This window comes from Carya illinoinensis, chromosome 11 (assembly GCF_018687715.1).
Source record: "Carya illinoinensis cultivar Pawnee chromosome 11, C.illinoinensisPawnee_v1, whole genome shotgun sequence".
NCBI lineage: Eukaryota > Viridiplantae > Streptophyta > Magnoliopsida > Fagales > Juglandaceae > Carya > Carya illinoinensis.
In genome coordinates, this window is record NC_056762.1 from 10,930,632 (window position 1) to 10,947,039 (window position 16,408).

General features: G+C 35.6%; 2 protein-coding genes across 3 annotated transcripts; both read left to right on the forward strand.

Annotated features, from left to right (window-relative positions):
• The first annotated feature begins 6,712 nt into the window (after nt 1-6,712).
• LOC122281965 (transcription termination factor MTERF15, mitochondrial) lies at nt 6,713-10,484 on the forward strand. Of its 2 annotated transcripts, XR_006230351.1 has the most exons (3): nt 6,713-7,012; nt 7,631-9,669; nt 10,112-10,484. XR_006230351.1 is itself a non-coding variant. In XM_043093857.1 (2 exons), exon 2 carries the CDS (start codon nt 7,798-7,800, stop codon nt 9,166-9,168), a length of 1,371 nt encoding a protein of 456 aa, XP_042949791.1. In that variant the 5' UTR covers nt 6,713-7,012; nt 7,628-7,797; the 3' UTR covers nt 9,169-9,812. The 2 variants fall into 2 exon arrangements, 1 of the variants encoding a protein (XP_042949791.1); XM_043093857.1 differs by lacking the exon at nt 10,112-10,484 and having other exon boundaries at nt 7,628-9,812.
• Nucleotides 10,485-12,456: 1,972 nt separating this feature from the next.
• Nucleotides 12,457-16,345, forward strand: LOC122281513 (protein COBRA-like). Its single transcript, XM_043093043.1, has 6 exons — nt 12,457-12,736; nt 13,648-13,727; nt 14,043-14,499; nt 14,994-15,153; nt 15,290-15,567; nt 15,668-16,345. The coding sequence occupies exons 1-6, from the start codon at nt 12,634-12,636 to the stop codon at nt 15,961-15,963; spliced, it is 1,374 nt and encodes a 457-aa protein (XP_042948977.1). The 5' UTR covers nt 12,457-12,633; the 3' UTR covers nt 15,964-16,345.
• Nucleotides 16,346-16,408: the final 63 nt, after the last annotated feature.

Sequence of the window (16,408 nt, forward strand, 5' to 3'; positions counted from 1 at the left end):
TTGTTCTAGGCAAGCAATGCTCAAGAACTTCTAAATAAAAAAACAGAAAAACCCTTCTAAATAAAAAACGACGTGGCAAGACAATAGTTTTGTTTCAAGGTAGAATATGATGCTGCATTTCTAAATTAAAAACAGAAAAAAAAAAAAAAAAAAAAAATTAGACTATGGGGGACTGAGGATGACGGCTGGTTGTGGTAGCAAAATCATTCTAGCAGCAGTGAATGGTTGACAGTAGTGGGAAGAAAAATTTGTAGCGGTTGAGAGTGGAGAAGAAGTCGATGGAGTGAGTTGAGAATGAGAAAAAAAAATTGCAGCCACAAGACATAAAATGTAGGACTTTTTCTCTAAATCTGTTGTAGTGCGGCTCAATAGATTATTATTTGGATGGCTTACGTGTCTATATCTTATTGGTGTCTGTCAATCTCAACAAAACAGCTACATCCGCTCCAAAGCGGAACTCTTCTAGAAAATATTATGAATTGAAAGTTAAAAACTCTTCGTATGAAGTTTTAAATGACATCTTACCTACTAAGTCACTACTAAAAACTTCCTTCCCATTGATGAGCATCAGACCCTTTGTCCCATCCGTAAAATGGAAGAAGAAACCCCAACACAATTGTCCTTAAATTGCTCTCTTACCATGATCCTATGGAGACAATCCTCATAGCCTTTAAAGATCTCTTGCTTTGCTGAACATGGAATAACCAACTGGATCAAAAGGATTATGTCCCCGTCAAGTTCATTAATCCTTCCAACTCATCCATTAGTTTCAATTGTTGGTTATTTTGGTCATGAATAATGTTATGTACCCACTAGGTAGAATTCATCCTTAAAAATTAGCTTGCGAGGAAAGGGTGCCTAGAGGCTTATAAACCACCATTCAATCTCATACTTAGTCAATGTGGGATTATAACAACCATCACGCTCTGTAGCCAATGTCCACGGCGGTTCTGGTGCTCACACAGGCTGGCTGTGCACTAGGTCTTTCCGAGTCCCAGACGAACATTGCCATGCCGGCATCACCCCCCGTGCCACACGATTGCAATCGTGGCAACATGACCCATACGTGGAGTGGCTTTGATACCATTTGTTATGAACCCACTAAATAGAACTTACCCTTGAAAACCAACTTGCAAGGTAACGGTGCTTAGGGGCTTATAAACCACCAACCACTCTCATACTTAGTCGATGTGGGATCATAACAAATAATGTTTGGTTTTTGATAAATTAGGTAATTCATGATTTCATTTGTCTTGATCAAGAATGGGACAATAAAAATAAGACTTGCAGCCACAATTGAAGTCTTGCACCAAAAGATCGTTTCTCATTAATATTTGATGTAGTAGTAAGATTAACATGCATAACATGAATATTTTCAATCTGCATATCAAATGAAGGCTCTTTAAAATTTGTGAAATCTAGCTTCATACGTAGTCAAAATCCAAATCAAGGTGGTGAAGCGTAGCCGCATCATAAGAGTATAAGAAGCACAAGCTCAACGGATCAAAAAGCTTTTAACTGGAGGAGCTAGATTCTCAAGTAGTGATCCAAGTAATTGCTTAGCCATACAAAGCAACATATTGGGTGATAAAGTCAATAGAAGAAACACTAGATGTTTCTTGCAGTCCTTTGAAAGCTGAAAATGCAAAATATACAACAAAACCATAATCGATGCATGCATTTCATTACGTAATTTAAAGTTTCCACTAATATCTATGGAAGTATTCCCTTGTTTGAGTCCCCGTGAACAGCCTACTTGACTCTCATAGTAGAACAGATCCCCCACAGTTGGACTTATAATTTGTATGTTAATCTAGGTCTTTGACAATGAATCTTCAATATGTTTTAATATTAGTTCTACTTGTTAAAAAAAAAAAGGCTTGTACTTTTTAAAAATCTGCCATCTATTTCTATATATTATCAAACTCTCTCAAGAAAGAAAACCAAAACCCCCAAATCTTTCATTTTTCAGCCATAAGTCTACTCTCATCCTCAATCACCACAATGTAAATAGATGTTTATGCACTTGTTGTTAAAAAAATTTCAAGCCTAGCTAGCTATGGAATGCTTGATCTACCACCTTCTACGGCCGGAAAGCTCAAACACACAAGCCTGCTGAACTTACCGACTAACAATGCTTTAAAGAGCAGGAAAAGCACGGCCAAACGACCAACATAAGCCCGTCATGTCTCTAGCAGTCCTACATTGACACACACAACTCTAGTGGAATCAAGGACTTCAAGTCTCTCAGATCTGACTTTTCTCACTTCTCTGCACTTGTCACATGGCCACCCCACGCTAGAAAATAGTGGTAGAAGGGATTTCTTGGCCTTAGCGACTTGAGCCTCCCGACAATAGTTTAATGTTATTGCTTACCCTAATAATAAATAGGGAGGAAGATGATCAACTCTCTCCCACTACAACAAATTTGATCTTTTCCCACTAGTTCTTTTCCCACGATACATATTCATAGGCAATACTTACTTGTTGTTACAAATTGTATTAGTGGAAAAAAATATGTTCTTTTATCACGATTTCGTATCCCACGGTATCAAAATCGTGGGAAAAGCTGTTTTTTGCCACGATTTTATGTAGTGAAAATAAAATAACCTTTTGACACCAAAGAGGACAGAGGGCAAAAAAGAAAAAACCTTTTCCGGCGACTTCTTGTTGCCACAAATTTGTGTTTAATTTGATATTGTTTCTTTACCGTTGGATTAAATTTAAAGATATATGGACGGACGGTTGAGATGAAAATTGAAACCTAATATTCCCCCCACCCGTAATCCCTCTCTCTCTCTCTCTCTCTCCTCCCCTCCGCTCCCCCCACGCCGCAGCACCCCCTCCCCATTCGCTATCTCTCTCCTCGGCTCCATCCCAGGCCACCGTCACCGCCACCGAGCACGACCACCTCACCGGACCCAGCCACCCCACCCCACGCCTCCCTCTCTACCTTTCTCTCTCCCCGAGGCAAGCCCAAACCGAGCCGATTGTGCAATGACTCGGTTCCTTGCCGTCGCGAGCAGCTCTGCCACCAGTGGCTGAGCCGCACCACCACTAGCAGCCCCTCACCTCGCCGACAGCCCCCTTCCTCCCTTTCCCCCAACCGAAGCCCCTAGCTAGGCCCACCGTGAGCCACCTCGACCCACGGTCTCAGCCCCATCTTCCTCCCTCGCATTCTCTCTCTCGCACGGATCCCCTGTGCATAGCCACCAGATCTGCCATCGTGAGCCACAATCGCTGCCTTTAGCTACGACGCCGCACCACCATGAGCAACCCACCGACACAGCAGCACCTCCCACACGCTATTCATTCGCTGTCGAAGCCCTTAAGCTTGGTAAAATCCTCCATTTATATCTTTAATGTTTTATTTTAGAGTAAATGGACAGGGGACTCGGTTTGGTGTTGGTTGCTTGCTTAGACAGATTTATAGCATGGTGTTGATTGCTTAGACAGATTTATATACATGGATATGTAGTATTTTGATTGTGTTGTTGTGGAAATCGAAGGGGAAACAGATTTGGTTGTGATATTGTTGTTGGATTGTGAAGTGTTGGGCCTTGTTGAGAATATTTTTGTAGTCGGTGAAGTGTTGAGATTTCTTAAGTGGGGGAAATTGTGAATGGAGCATGGGTATTGCATTTGTTGGAACTTGAGAAGCTATGTGATTAGTCGGGTGCATGGTATGTGAGTTAAATGGATGATGGTTGGGATTTATGTGAGCAATATGCATTAAGAGACTTATTAATTTAATATAGTAATGGGGAAGGTTGAGTTGTGTGGAGAAAAACCCTAGTGCATGATAATGTGTAAGTTGGGCTAGGTTTATAATTGAGTTGTATTAAGGTGCTTGAGGTGTTGGATATGAGCGTATGGTGTGTTGATGGAGATGGTGTCTTGTAGTGTTGAGATTGAATGATGGAGTTGTGGTGAGCTTAAAAGGTATGATGAAGGTGTTGGGTGCTATATGGACATATTGTTAATATTAAATGTATTGATTATGGATGAGGTTTATGTGAGCAAGTGAATGCTCAAGTAGATTATAAGTTGATCTTAGGTGATAAGGGGGTATGACACATGTATGCTTGGTGGATTGTATATGTATGACTTGGAATGTATTGTGTAATATGTTTGTAGGTGAGAAATGGATGAGGACTTGAGTGATGTTGGATCGCTTTGTGTGCATGTGGAGGATGGGTAATGTATCTTAGTGGTGATCTAAGAGTGAGGAGGGATTAAATTGTAAGGCTTGATATTATGAAGAGGGTTATATTTCAAGGATTAAGTGATGAATTGTATATGTATGAGTTGGAATGTATTGTGTGAATAAAGCTTATAAAGTTAGTGATTGTGTTTGAGTTGTTATATAGTTGATATGGATAGAATTATATATATTGAATGTAGTTGTAGGTGAAGCACTTATAAAAAAAATATATATAGTTGTATGTGAAGTATGATGTTAGCACTCTAATGTCACTCTAGTTTTTTAATAGCTAGACTTGTTGGGGTTGACATGTTTATATACATCTTGCATCTTTTCTTGATTTCACTAACTTTATTAACATTAATTTTCAGATTAATGATGTAGCTGCAGTTGTAATAGACAGGAGTAATGAGCAGTTTTTTACTCAACTTAGAAAATGGGTTTTTCATGAAAGAGGGCATCTCAAGGTCAGCATCTTGTTGTAGTACTTATGCTTATGGGATCAATGATGACTAGCTTGGTAATTTTATTTTTAGATTTCAATGTAGTTTTAGGATACATGAACTAAGATTATTAAAAAAAGGGGTTTTGTGTCTACTTACAATTTGTATATGTTGAACGGGAATATTCACTTAATTCTTCTACTTCCTCCTTTATATGTGATATTTAGTAATTTAGTTGAATGTTGATTAGTAGGTGTGAAACAATATCATTATTTTTATTTTTACAATTATTTTTTTTTCTGAATTCTTTTACTATTTGCCGCAAATATGTCTCATGGCAAATATACTTTTTTTTTGCCAGAAAATATTTTTTTCCACCAAATGCTCCAGTAGGTAATATTAATACCCACCAGCATATTTTGTCATAAAATATAGTATTTCTTACTAACCAATCTAATTTGAGTAACTTTTTGCCACGAAATTCGTTAGCTATCTCCACTATCTATTTGGTGGAAAAATGTCACAATTTCCCACCAATTCATGAATTAGTGGAAAAAAACACTTAGTGTCACCAACTTTAAGTCACTAGTCTCCCACGGATAGATTTAGTGGGTAAAGATCATTTCCCACTACGACTATAGTTTTTCCGACCACATCTCCTTGCGGCAAAAACTAACAAATGTTGTAGTGTCCCTCAGCCAACACAAAACAGTACAATGCAGTAATCTTCGACTCATCACGGTTCTTAACAATAGTGCAATAGTCTGCAAATCGGATTATTTTCAAGTTGTCATTAATCAAGGCGGCTCCCCACATCCAAAGATTTGTGGGAATGAGCATTATTATTTTTTAATTTCTTTTTCATTTCTATTTATTGCATTGGGTTCATGCATGGGCTGTTTGTTGGGTGCTCCACACCTATCCTTGATCCTATAATATTATGAATACATAAGTTGATAGTAAAAAAAAAGAAAAGGAATTTAATTTCTTGAACTTCTATCTCTAATTTTCTTCTAATAGTTGTTTTCTCATCTAGTTTTAAGCGTGCTCTTTCAATTTCTCTGATATATGTTGCATTAATTGTTTAGTTGAAAGAATGATTTTTTGTTGGATTGTAATGACCGGGCCTATGATCAGACCCAAGCCCAAGAAATAATACCCAGCCCACTCGATTAAAGAAAAATTAGGAGCACCAAACAGTGCGTTTTGTGGGTTATCCGTTACTGCCTAAGCCCATATTTGTCTTCCCCAGCCCTCGAGTTCTCTTGTGCACCTCAAGAAACTATCGCAACATCACAATTCATGAGGAAAAAATAAAAAAAAAAACCTAATCCAACATTGGGCGGCAAACACCATCGACTATCTGCCGGTGGCAGTCACCACCGTGAACAGCAGCTTGAACTTGTCAAAAAAGCTTTAGTTATGGATCAAGATCTGTCATTCTAGCTGAATTTATCCAATCCAATTCCATTCTGGAGTCGGATTGTGGTGGTTGGCCACTATGATTGTATAAAAATCGATTACACTGAATTGGCCACTAGAGTCTGAAATTGATACAAAATCGTTAAATCAGCCATATTATATACACACACACACACACACACATATATATATATATATATATATTGACGTTATCTCACTTAAACGAATGAAATGGTGCTAACATTTATTAAAAATAAATTAAAAAATTATATAAAATGGTAGGCGTTGTTTTGATGAAAGGTTTAAAAATTATATTTACGATACTTATTTATTATTATTTTTTTATTTTCAAATTTTATAATTTTTAATATAATTTTATTATATATAAGTAAAGTTACGTACTAATTTACATAATAATACTAATTACTTCATATTTAAAATTTAAATTAACACTACTTTTAATCAAATTTATTTTTTAATTAATTATATTAAATTTATATATATATTAATACATAATTATATTTATAACTAAATTTTTTCTTTTTAAGATCTCAACAACTTACAGATAATTTTTAATAAATTTTTGTTAAGTAAAATTAACATTTTTCTTTACATTTTTACTTCCCCTTTCCTGTTCGGGGTTGGAACTTGGAGGTTTGCCTTTCTTCTTTTTGTTTTTTTGCTTCACGCAGACTAGCTAACACCCCGCCGCATCCTGCTTCGTCCCTCACATCCATCGCTCACGCACTCGACCTGCTCGGATTCTTTCCTTTCCTCTCTCTCTTAGGTTAAATTTGTCTGGTGCTTCTTTTTTGAATATGCCCGACCTGTTTCACCTGCCTCTCCCTCTTTGTTCACTCCTCATGTATACGTAAGCTTTTGCAGAGCAACAATCACAGCGACTAATCTCTCAAGTCGGTTGATTGCAATTTGCAAAATTCAGGTTTGGATGGTCTAGTAATTTCGCACCCTTTATTATTACCTGAGTGGTTGTTACTGAATTTGAGTTTTGATAATATATATTACGAAGGCTAATTTCTCAATTTGAAAACATAAGTGTCTTGGCTTCGCAATCGAATTGCTAGTTTACTAGATGTGATTACTCTTTTTCTATCAGAAATTGGTATCATGTTAAATTTGATTGGTGATATCAAGACTATTTTAAAGTTGTTGCATAGGAAAAAAAAAAAAAATTGAAGAAATGAAACATTGGACATAGTTTTCAGTCGATAAATAGGTAGATGTTCACATCTAAAGGAACAGGATTTTCCCAATCTTTTGTGCCCCTAAAATATGACGTTTCAGTGTGCTGACTTTTAAATTATTATTATTATTTTTTTCTCACGTACAGTCTGTTCTTTAGAAAGATTACTCATTTTAGGATCTTACACATTTATAGTAGATCTGTCTTCAATGATGTCAATTCTCTTCAATAAAAATTGGGTGGGTTGCATTATTGTAATCCATTACTGGGTAGGCACGCTTCTCCTCTTATATAATTTTGGACTTGACTATTATGTAAGTTCTTCTATGTCAATAAGTTTTCATCTCCTGTTAGCAGGTGATCGTGGTTCCGAGGACTCACAAGTGATGGCATGGTTGATGGCTTGTTTATAGCTAATGTTGCTGTTTTTATGTTATGAACTTATGGAGAATTGCAGAGCCTTAATTTATGTGGAAGGACTTTAAAGGCTACTGGCTTAAAAACCAGCTCATCTCCAAGTGGTCATGAAGGTTATATCTAGAACCATGCTCAATCGCCTCACATCAATTTACAAACGAACACTAATTTTCCCAACACAAAAAATCCAGTCCTTTTCAACCACCGTTGAGCCCTCAAACCCAACTCCTTCCATATTTCCCCAGCCATCTCCCTACAGGAAACAGATTTCCCTTGCCAATCTTCTCCAAAGATATGGCTTCCCAGCATCTCAACTCCACAATTTCCTAAACAAAAACAAATTTTTAGAGAAATCCAACTTGCACGAGCTTGATCAGTCTTTGCGTATTCTAACAAAACTGAAAATTCCTCAGAAGTCTTTGGTTTCATTGATTTCTGACTGTCCTGGAGTCTTGGAGTTTGAGTTTCTCAAGAAATGGGAAATAGATTTCCTAGGATTGGACTTCTTGAGTGCTTCCCCATTGATCATTCGCAATGTGTTGGAACTTGCTAGGAGATTCCAGTTAGACCCAGATGGGTTTGCTAGGAGTGTGAAGATTTTGAGGAGTCTAGGTTTCTGTGATGATACTGTGCGGAGGGTTTTAGAAGGTTTTCCTAGAATAATTATAATGAATGAGAGGGAAACTCAAGATCGAATTTTATTTTTGGTGGGACTTGGGTTTTCAAGGCCTGAAATTGATCGCCTTTTTTGTTTGTATCCAAGTGTATTAAGATTTGGGATTGAAGATAGGTTGAAGCCTTTGCTTTTTGAGTTTGGAGATTTGGGGTTTAGTGAGAATTTGGTTAGGAAAGAGATCGTTAGGGAACCGAGGATTCTCAGTATGGAATTGGGGGAACTTTCAAGGTATTTGGAGCTGCTGAAGACTTTAAAATGTCGGGAACCAATTGAGCAGAAGATTTTTACTGAAGGAGCACTTAGAGCTGGGTTTGATGTGAAACTGAGAAGTGACTGCTTATGCAAACATGGGTTGACTCGTAGAGAAGCTTTTAAAGTGTTGTGGAAAGAGCCAAGGGTGATTTTATATGGGATAGAGGATATTGAGAAGAAGATTGAGTTTTTGGTGAACAGGATGAAATTCAACATTGGTTGCTTGGTTGATGTTCCCAATTATTTGGGTGTAAACTTTGAAAAACAGATTGTTCCTCGATACAATGTGATCAAGTATTTGAGAGCAAACGGTGGGCTTCGTTTTGAGGTGGGATTGAGAGATTTGATAAAGCCAAGTAGGCTTAGATTTTACAATCTCTATGTCAGGCCATATCCAGAGTGTGAGAAAATGTATGGCAGATTTTCAGGTGATGTGGAAGTTAAAAGCCGACATCCAGTTGGTCTGTGGAAGCTCTTTAAACCACAGAGGCATTCAGAATCCAAAGAGGAGGTGAAAAATATGAAGTGCTTCATGGAGTCGTTGGTTTAGAGAGAGAGAGAGAGAGAGAGAGAGAGAGAGAGAATCATTTGTTGTTATCTAAACGAAAGAGTTTTTAAGCTGTAAAACAATTGTTGGTGCCATGCTTTTGGTTGTCTGGTGCCTGACGGTAAAGGAAACTTGCATTTGTGAGATTATATTTTGCAAAAGAGAGAAATTTACAGGCTTGGATTTTCATAGTTTCATTTTTGGACACCTGCAAATCTTTTCTTAGAGTATGAAGGCTACAGCCACCTGATTGTTGGGAGTGACTGCTGAGAGGAAAATTGACGATATTAATGCCTATGTATGCTGGTTAAATGAAATGGCTGTAACATCTTTGGAAGAATAAGGCACTCCATGAAGTAGGCCTTGTGAATGTTTCTGATATAAGAATGCGAGATGAATGCTCCATGTTATTCTGAAGCACTTTCTACTGATCTGTCCTCTACTTTCTTGGTGCAAAGGAGGCTGCTAATCAGCATAAAAATTGATTCATGTATCAACAATCACGTATGTCATTCTTGCTTTACCATCTATATTTGTACATAAAAGGAAAATTTGTGTACAACTTTGTCGATATTGTTATGTCTTGTACCAGGGAATTTTTCCGGGCAGATTATGGTTTTGCCCAACATTTCTTTGGATATTGCCAACTATTACCGAGTTTATGCACTGCAATAAAAAATAATCGCAAATCTGCGAGATGTGTGAAATTTTTTAAGGTATTTAAAAAATAAAATATATACTTTTTGAAAATATTTTTATTTTCAAATATTTTGTAGATGTTTTAAATGTATAGTATTCATTATATCCTATCTACCGCTAAAAATTAAGAAAAAAGTTGAGACTTGAGAAATTCATCTTTATGAATTCTATTTTATTTTATTGTTATTTTTTTTATTATATAGCAAGTTTTTTCAAATTTTTGTTCCAATGTTGATATATTTTTCAGGTTTGATATATTCCAACCATTATTTGGGTTTGTGTCCATTTACACCTTGTTTTCGACATCAAGAGGAGGCCAAGATCCGTGTCAGAGTCCCAAAATTAACAAAGGTAAATCGATGAAGCGTTTCTTGTGAGAAAAAATGGAAAATTAGTCCTTGTAGATTTTCTACTTCAGAAAATTAAGGTGGCTTAAGATGCATTGCGGCTGGGTTTTTATTTTTGCTACCATTTGGACTGGAAAGCAATCGATTGTGGGAAATTAGTTCTGGGTTCTTTAGTTCGAATCTTGTGCCGAATTTGATTGGAATTTGTTATGAGTAGTACTACATGTATTTATACTTTTACTTATAATTTTACATATAAGATTCATTTTGTTAGTTTTCTTTTGAAATTCAAGTTTTGAATTTTAAATTTTATTATTTTCAGTATATCAATAACATGTCGAGAAGTTTTTTTTTTTTTTTTTTGAAGTTTTTCTTAAATATATTTAACATTTTTTATCGTTATTTGGATACCAGGAACGATGCTATTTATAGATCTCAACACTATACATCATCCATATTATCCATATTCCTCAATGCTGTGCATGATTGGAACTTTTGATATTAGAGTTCACGGGTTGTAATTTGCGTGACCAAGGTGGCAAAAACGTGGCGGGCTCTGATTGCCCCGAGGGTGTGGTGTACATAACGTAAGGTTATGGTAGTACCTTGGGAAATTCCCAAAAGAAAAACTTCAATCTCGTAACTTTACCACTTGTTGGATTCCATTAAAGCAATAACAAAAGTCAAAATTTCAATAATTTTTTATGATGGATAATGTGGAAGGTTTTTACATCAATAACGTATTAGATGTTTTAATATGTATACCAAATTGAATGTTCTATTTTCTTATTTTTTATAATAATAAATTTGGAGAGTAGATGACACAATTTTATAAGAATAATTTTTATTTAATAATAGAGTAATGTTATATCTACAAAAGAATTATACAAAAACAATCCTATCAGTTGATGTTTTCATTTGATTCATTAGATATGCTTTACAATAAAAGTAATTTTACAATTTGACAAACTAAATTAAGTCACATCAGTTTGTGAGATTGTTTTTGTATAATTTTTTTGTAATTAGAGTATTTTTCTTATTCTTATAAGAGCAAAGTTTCATAAATTTTAATAATAATATAGGGAAATGATTGATGATGTAATTTCATGAGGACAAAGGAACTTTTGACTTTTATGATCACCAAACAAACTGCAAATTATTTTTTTGCAAGGCAATGGCAAGAAGAAGAGTCAAAAGTATAAAAAAATCCAACACAATTTACTAAAAAATCCATGGAAGTCACAAAAATTAAAATAATGTCATCTAATCTTTACAAATGTTTTGAGTTAGTTTACTTGTTCCTTTCAGATGTTGAATATATCATTGAAAATTAACTACTTTAATGTCAAAATTTGATGCTAACTAAAAGAGCCTGGATTATTTTAGTACAATCTGTTAAAATATGGGGAGTTTGTTGAATATATAAAAATCAAATTTCAAGCCTGCAAAATGAAAGTGACTTTATACAAATAAAGTTTGTTAATTTTATAATCATTCACATCTCATCTCATTTAATCATTATATATTTTTTTATTTTTTTACATAAAATAAAATAAATAATTTTATTTTTTAAAATCTCAAAAAAAATAATATTAAAAATATTTATTTTTACAATATTTTATTTAATTTTTAATTTTTATTTCAATTTATCTTATTTTATTTGTAATAACAAACGAGTTATTTATAAAGCAAAGGAAAGAAAAGATGTTTTTTCTTTTATAATTAAGAAAACAAATTAATATGTTTTTCGGTGGAATTGGTCCATACATGAAAAAAAATGTTTAATAAAAATACAATAAATAAATAATTCGATTTAATTAGTAGAAGACTTGGGCAGCATGTTGGCTGACATCTCATATATTATTATATTTGAAATTAAAAAAAAAAAAAAGTTTAAGAAATTTTGAAGTGAATATTTGGGATTATCCATCCACTTCTCGACATGTGGATCAGAATTGTTCCATAATGCACCCCTAATTTTTCAATGTAAACCATTTCTTTCAGTTAAATGCCCAAGGGTATAGTTGTAATATGACATTGCATGCAAGTGACCAACAACAATGCTTTGCCGCATTCCCAGGTTTGTAAAATTTTGAGTTTAAAGTAATTATATTTTAATATTATTATTATTTTAAAATTTAAAAAAATTAAAAAAAGTTAAATTATTTATTATATTTTATATAAAAATTTAAAAAAATTATTATAATAAGATGAAAATTTTAAATTTAAAATAAAAAATTTTATTTACCAAACGGAACCATATCTAAAGCTCCCTTCTTCCCATTGGAAACAGACAAGTTCAACCTTTCGCTTCAACGTCTCTCGATCTGTCTCTCGCTCTGTCTCTCCGTTCCCTGAGCTGATCTTGAAAGCTAAACCAGAGCTTAATCATCACATTCAATTCCAACATCTGTGCCAAGAAATGAGGTCTCTCTCCTCATCAGCCTTTGGATCCATGGCAAAGCTCAGCAGTTTTGCTGTTCTGCTTGTGTTGTTGCTTTCTTGTTCCTGTTTTAGTTCTACAGGTGGGTGCCACCAAGATGCTGTCTTTCTTGTCCATAATTACCAATTTAGTGTCTTCGGAGCTTTTGTTCTTGTTTTCTGTTTCTGGGTATTGGTTATCTGCTGGAGATGCGCTCCATTTTCCAGGAATTTAGTTACTGGTCATAAAAAATAAAAAAAAAGGAAATGTTACCTTTGCTATTAAGTAATTGAGGTTGTCCGATTCTCAATAGTCTTATATATGTATGTATGCGTGTATATTTCTCCCTCTTCTCCTTTTTGCTATAGTGGCATAGTAGGATGATTTGAAATTTCGAGAATTTTTCTTTTTGGAAATAAAAAATAAAAAAAGAGTTTTGAAGGTCAATATTTTCGGCTTTGTAGAACTTTTTTAGTTGGGTTACTATAACTAGTGTAGAGGCTGAGAGAGCGAAGTTGATAAATTGAGTTCCTGTTTTCAATATAATCTAGGAATGAGAAAGATTTCTCCAAGCAGTTGTAAGTAAATACCCTAGGTTTGCAATATGAGATGTAGGACTGTAGGAGTTAGTTCTTCTCCTTCCATTATTATTGTGTTCTGGGTGGAGTGAGGACCTTAAAAACCTAGAGTTCCTGCTTCATGGAGTTGAAATTTAATTCACCCCAAGAAGAGCAGCAGTTCTCATGTATTTGGCCAAATAACTGGGCTAGGAAATCCATATGTCTTTAATTTCTGGATGGAAAAAAAAAACAGAAGTCAATTTCATCTTTAATGCTATGGTGGTATCTCATAAATAACAACAGAGAAATGTAATGATCCACTTGAATTGAATTTATGAATTCATTTGGGTATAATTCATGGAAAGGAATTGATTTGGTCTAAATATTAAAGTTATTTTGTGGGTAGGCCAAAGAATTCAAGTTCTAAGGTTTTATCCCCTTGATGTTTCTGCAGAAGCCTATGATGCACTTGATCCAACTGGAAATATCACAATCAAATGGGATGTAATGAGCTGGACACCTGATGGCTATGTTGTAAGCAGTAGCAAGTGTTCAATAATTGTGATACTTTTGGTTTACTTTTATATTCGTAATAGTTCTGTTCTTATCCAATATACATACATACATACGTACATCCATCCCCACCCTCACTCCTTTCGGGTCCCATTTGGACTGAAACTACTTCATCCCTAAGACTATATAAAGTGTTCCAACTGCAATTTACTTATCTTTTCTTATCTGCATGTCATTATATGATCGTCGTATTTTCTTTTACTTCTCTACCCTTCAGTATGGGATTTACTAGATGTTTTGGCACATTTTAACAATCTCTCTCTTTTGGTTGGGCAGGCTGTTGTTACAATATATAACTTCCAGCAATATCGCCATATTCAAGCCCCAGGATGGACATTGGGGTGGACATGGGCGAAAAAAGAAGTAATTTGGAGCATGATGGGGGGCCAAACAACAGAGCAAGGGGATTGTTCAAGATTTAAGGCGAACATTCCACATTGCTGTAAGAAGGATCCTACGGTTGTGGATTTATTGCCAGGAACTCCATACAACCAGCAGATTGCTAATTGCTGCAAAGGGGGAGTAATAAACTCATGGGTCCAGGACCCATCCAATGCAGCAAGTGCGTTCCAGGTCAGTGTGGGTAATGCTGGAACAACTAACAAGACTGTCAGATTACCTAAGAACTTCACTCTGAAGGCTCCTGGGCCTGGATATACTTGCGGGCCTGCAAAGATTGTGAGGCCAAGTAAATTTGTGACAGCAGATAAACGGAGAGTCACTCAAGCTTTGAGTAAGTTAGCTGTTAAAAGGGTTCTGTAATGTTTATTAGGTGCATAAGTGCATGCATCTCTTTCTGGATTGTCATAAGCAAGCCCATACCATGATATCCCATCTTAAGCCAATATGTAAATGTGGTATCCTTTTTTTCTGGTCCTTTTTTTTTTTTTTTTAAATTTATTTTAATTTTTTATTTTTTAATTCTAGGCATGCCCCGTGGCTGGATTGAAACCCACATAAGGGCACCTACCACCCCTATTAATGGGGGGAAGTGCCACCAACTTCACCAATTGACCAAAAGTTTTCTTTTTAATCAAAGAGGACGGTACCTTCTAATTTTATAAATAGCCCTCACTTGTGGTGGAGGAATATCAGGGTAACACCAATTGACCAAAAGTTGAGTTAAGATACAATTACAATTATATCAGTTGTTTGTTGTGTATGAAAACTTGAGTACGGCAATAAATTAATCAAGGTTTACCTTACCTTGCTCATCTCTCGTGGCAGTGACCTGGAATGTTACTTGTACATATTCACAATTCCTCGCTCAGAAGACACCTACTTGTTGTGTTTCTCTCTCTTCCTTTTATAATGAGACAATAGTGAATTGCCCCACGTGCACCTGTGGCTGTCAAAACAATGTAACAGAACCTGGGAGCTGCGTAAAGTAAGTCTCTCATTTGATCTTTTTGTTGGATATCTCAAACTGCTCTGTGTGTGTGTGTGTGTGTGTGTCCTTGTTCTATCTCTTTGTTTTGCTCGACTTGTTGAGATATATATTTTCTTTTTGGTGATGCATGCAGTCCAGAATCTCCGTATTTAGCCTCAGCAGTATCAGGTCCAGGAAAATTGAGTAACACCCCTCTGGTTCAGTGCACCAGCCATATGTGTCCTATCCGAGTCCATTGGCATGTGAAGCTAAATTATAAGGAGTATTGGAGGGTGAAGGTCACAATCACAAATTTCAATTATAGAATGAACTACACACAATGGAATCTTGTTGTGCAACACCCGAACTTCGATAATCTTACTAAGATTTTCAGCTTTTATTACAAGTCCTTAACTCCTTATGCAGGCTTAAGTAAGTTATATCTTGCCAAATTTAGTTGTAAAGTGGCAACTTCAACATTTTATAAACTATTACTAATGTTTCTTCGAGAATATGGCTTTTGGTTTTGCAGACGATACTGCCATGTTGTGGGGAATCAAGTTTTACAACGATTTTCTTATGCAAGCTGGCCCTCTCGGGAATGTGCAATCTGAGCTTCTTTTCCGCAAGGACAAATCAACTTTTACTTTTGAAAAAGGATGGGCTTTCCCTCGGAGGATTTATTTCAATGGTGATAACTGTGTCATGCCACCTCCAGATGGATACCCATGGTTGCCAAATGCTGGTTCACGGCCTATTGTCTCTCTACTTTATCCAGCCTTTACCATCTTGTCTTTGTTGGTATTCTTATTGGCTTTTGCACAGTGAGTTACGCCCGGTGCAAACTAAAAAAGACTATATGTTGTTCTAGAACAATCTAGAATTTGTCATATGGTTTGGATCGCAGCAAAGCTTATGGTAGTCAAGCTGATGGGGTTGGATGTGTTAGTGCTACAAGTTTGGGCATAGTGGGGTTGGGTTCAGATGTATTATTGCGTCTGCACTGCAAAATTCCGCTCTGTTACCTGTGTCATGTATTGTGAATACCTTTTGCTGCCATTTTCGTATAGATTTAGCTCTTATATTGTAAAAATATGTTCCCAATACTGCAATAAGGAAAATGACATAGATATGACAGTTGATGTACATATATACATATATATACATATATATACTTTTGAGTTTTATCTCGAAGGTATTTCAACATTCATTACCGACTTCCAAACACAACCAAATTTTATGCTATATGAAAGAAAAGGAAACAGCAGTTAAA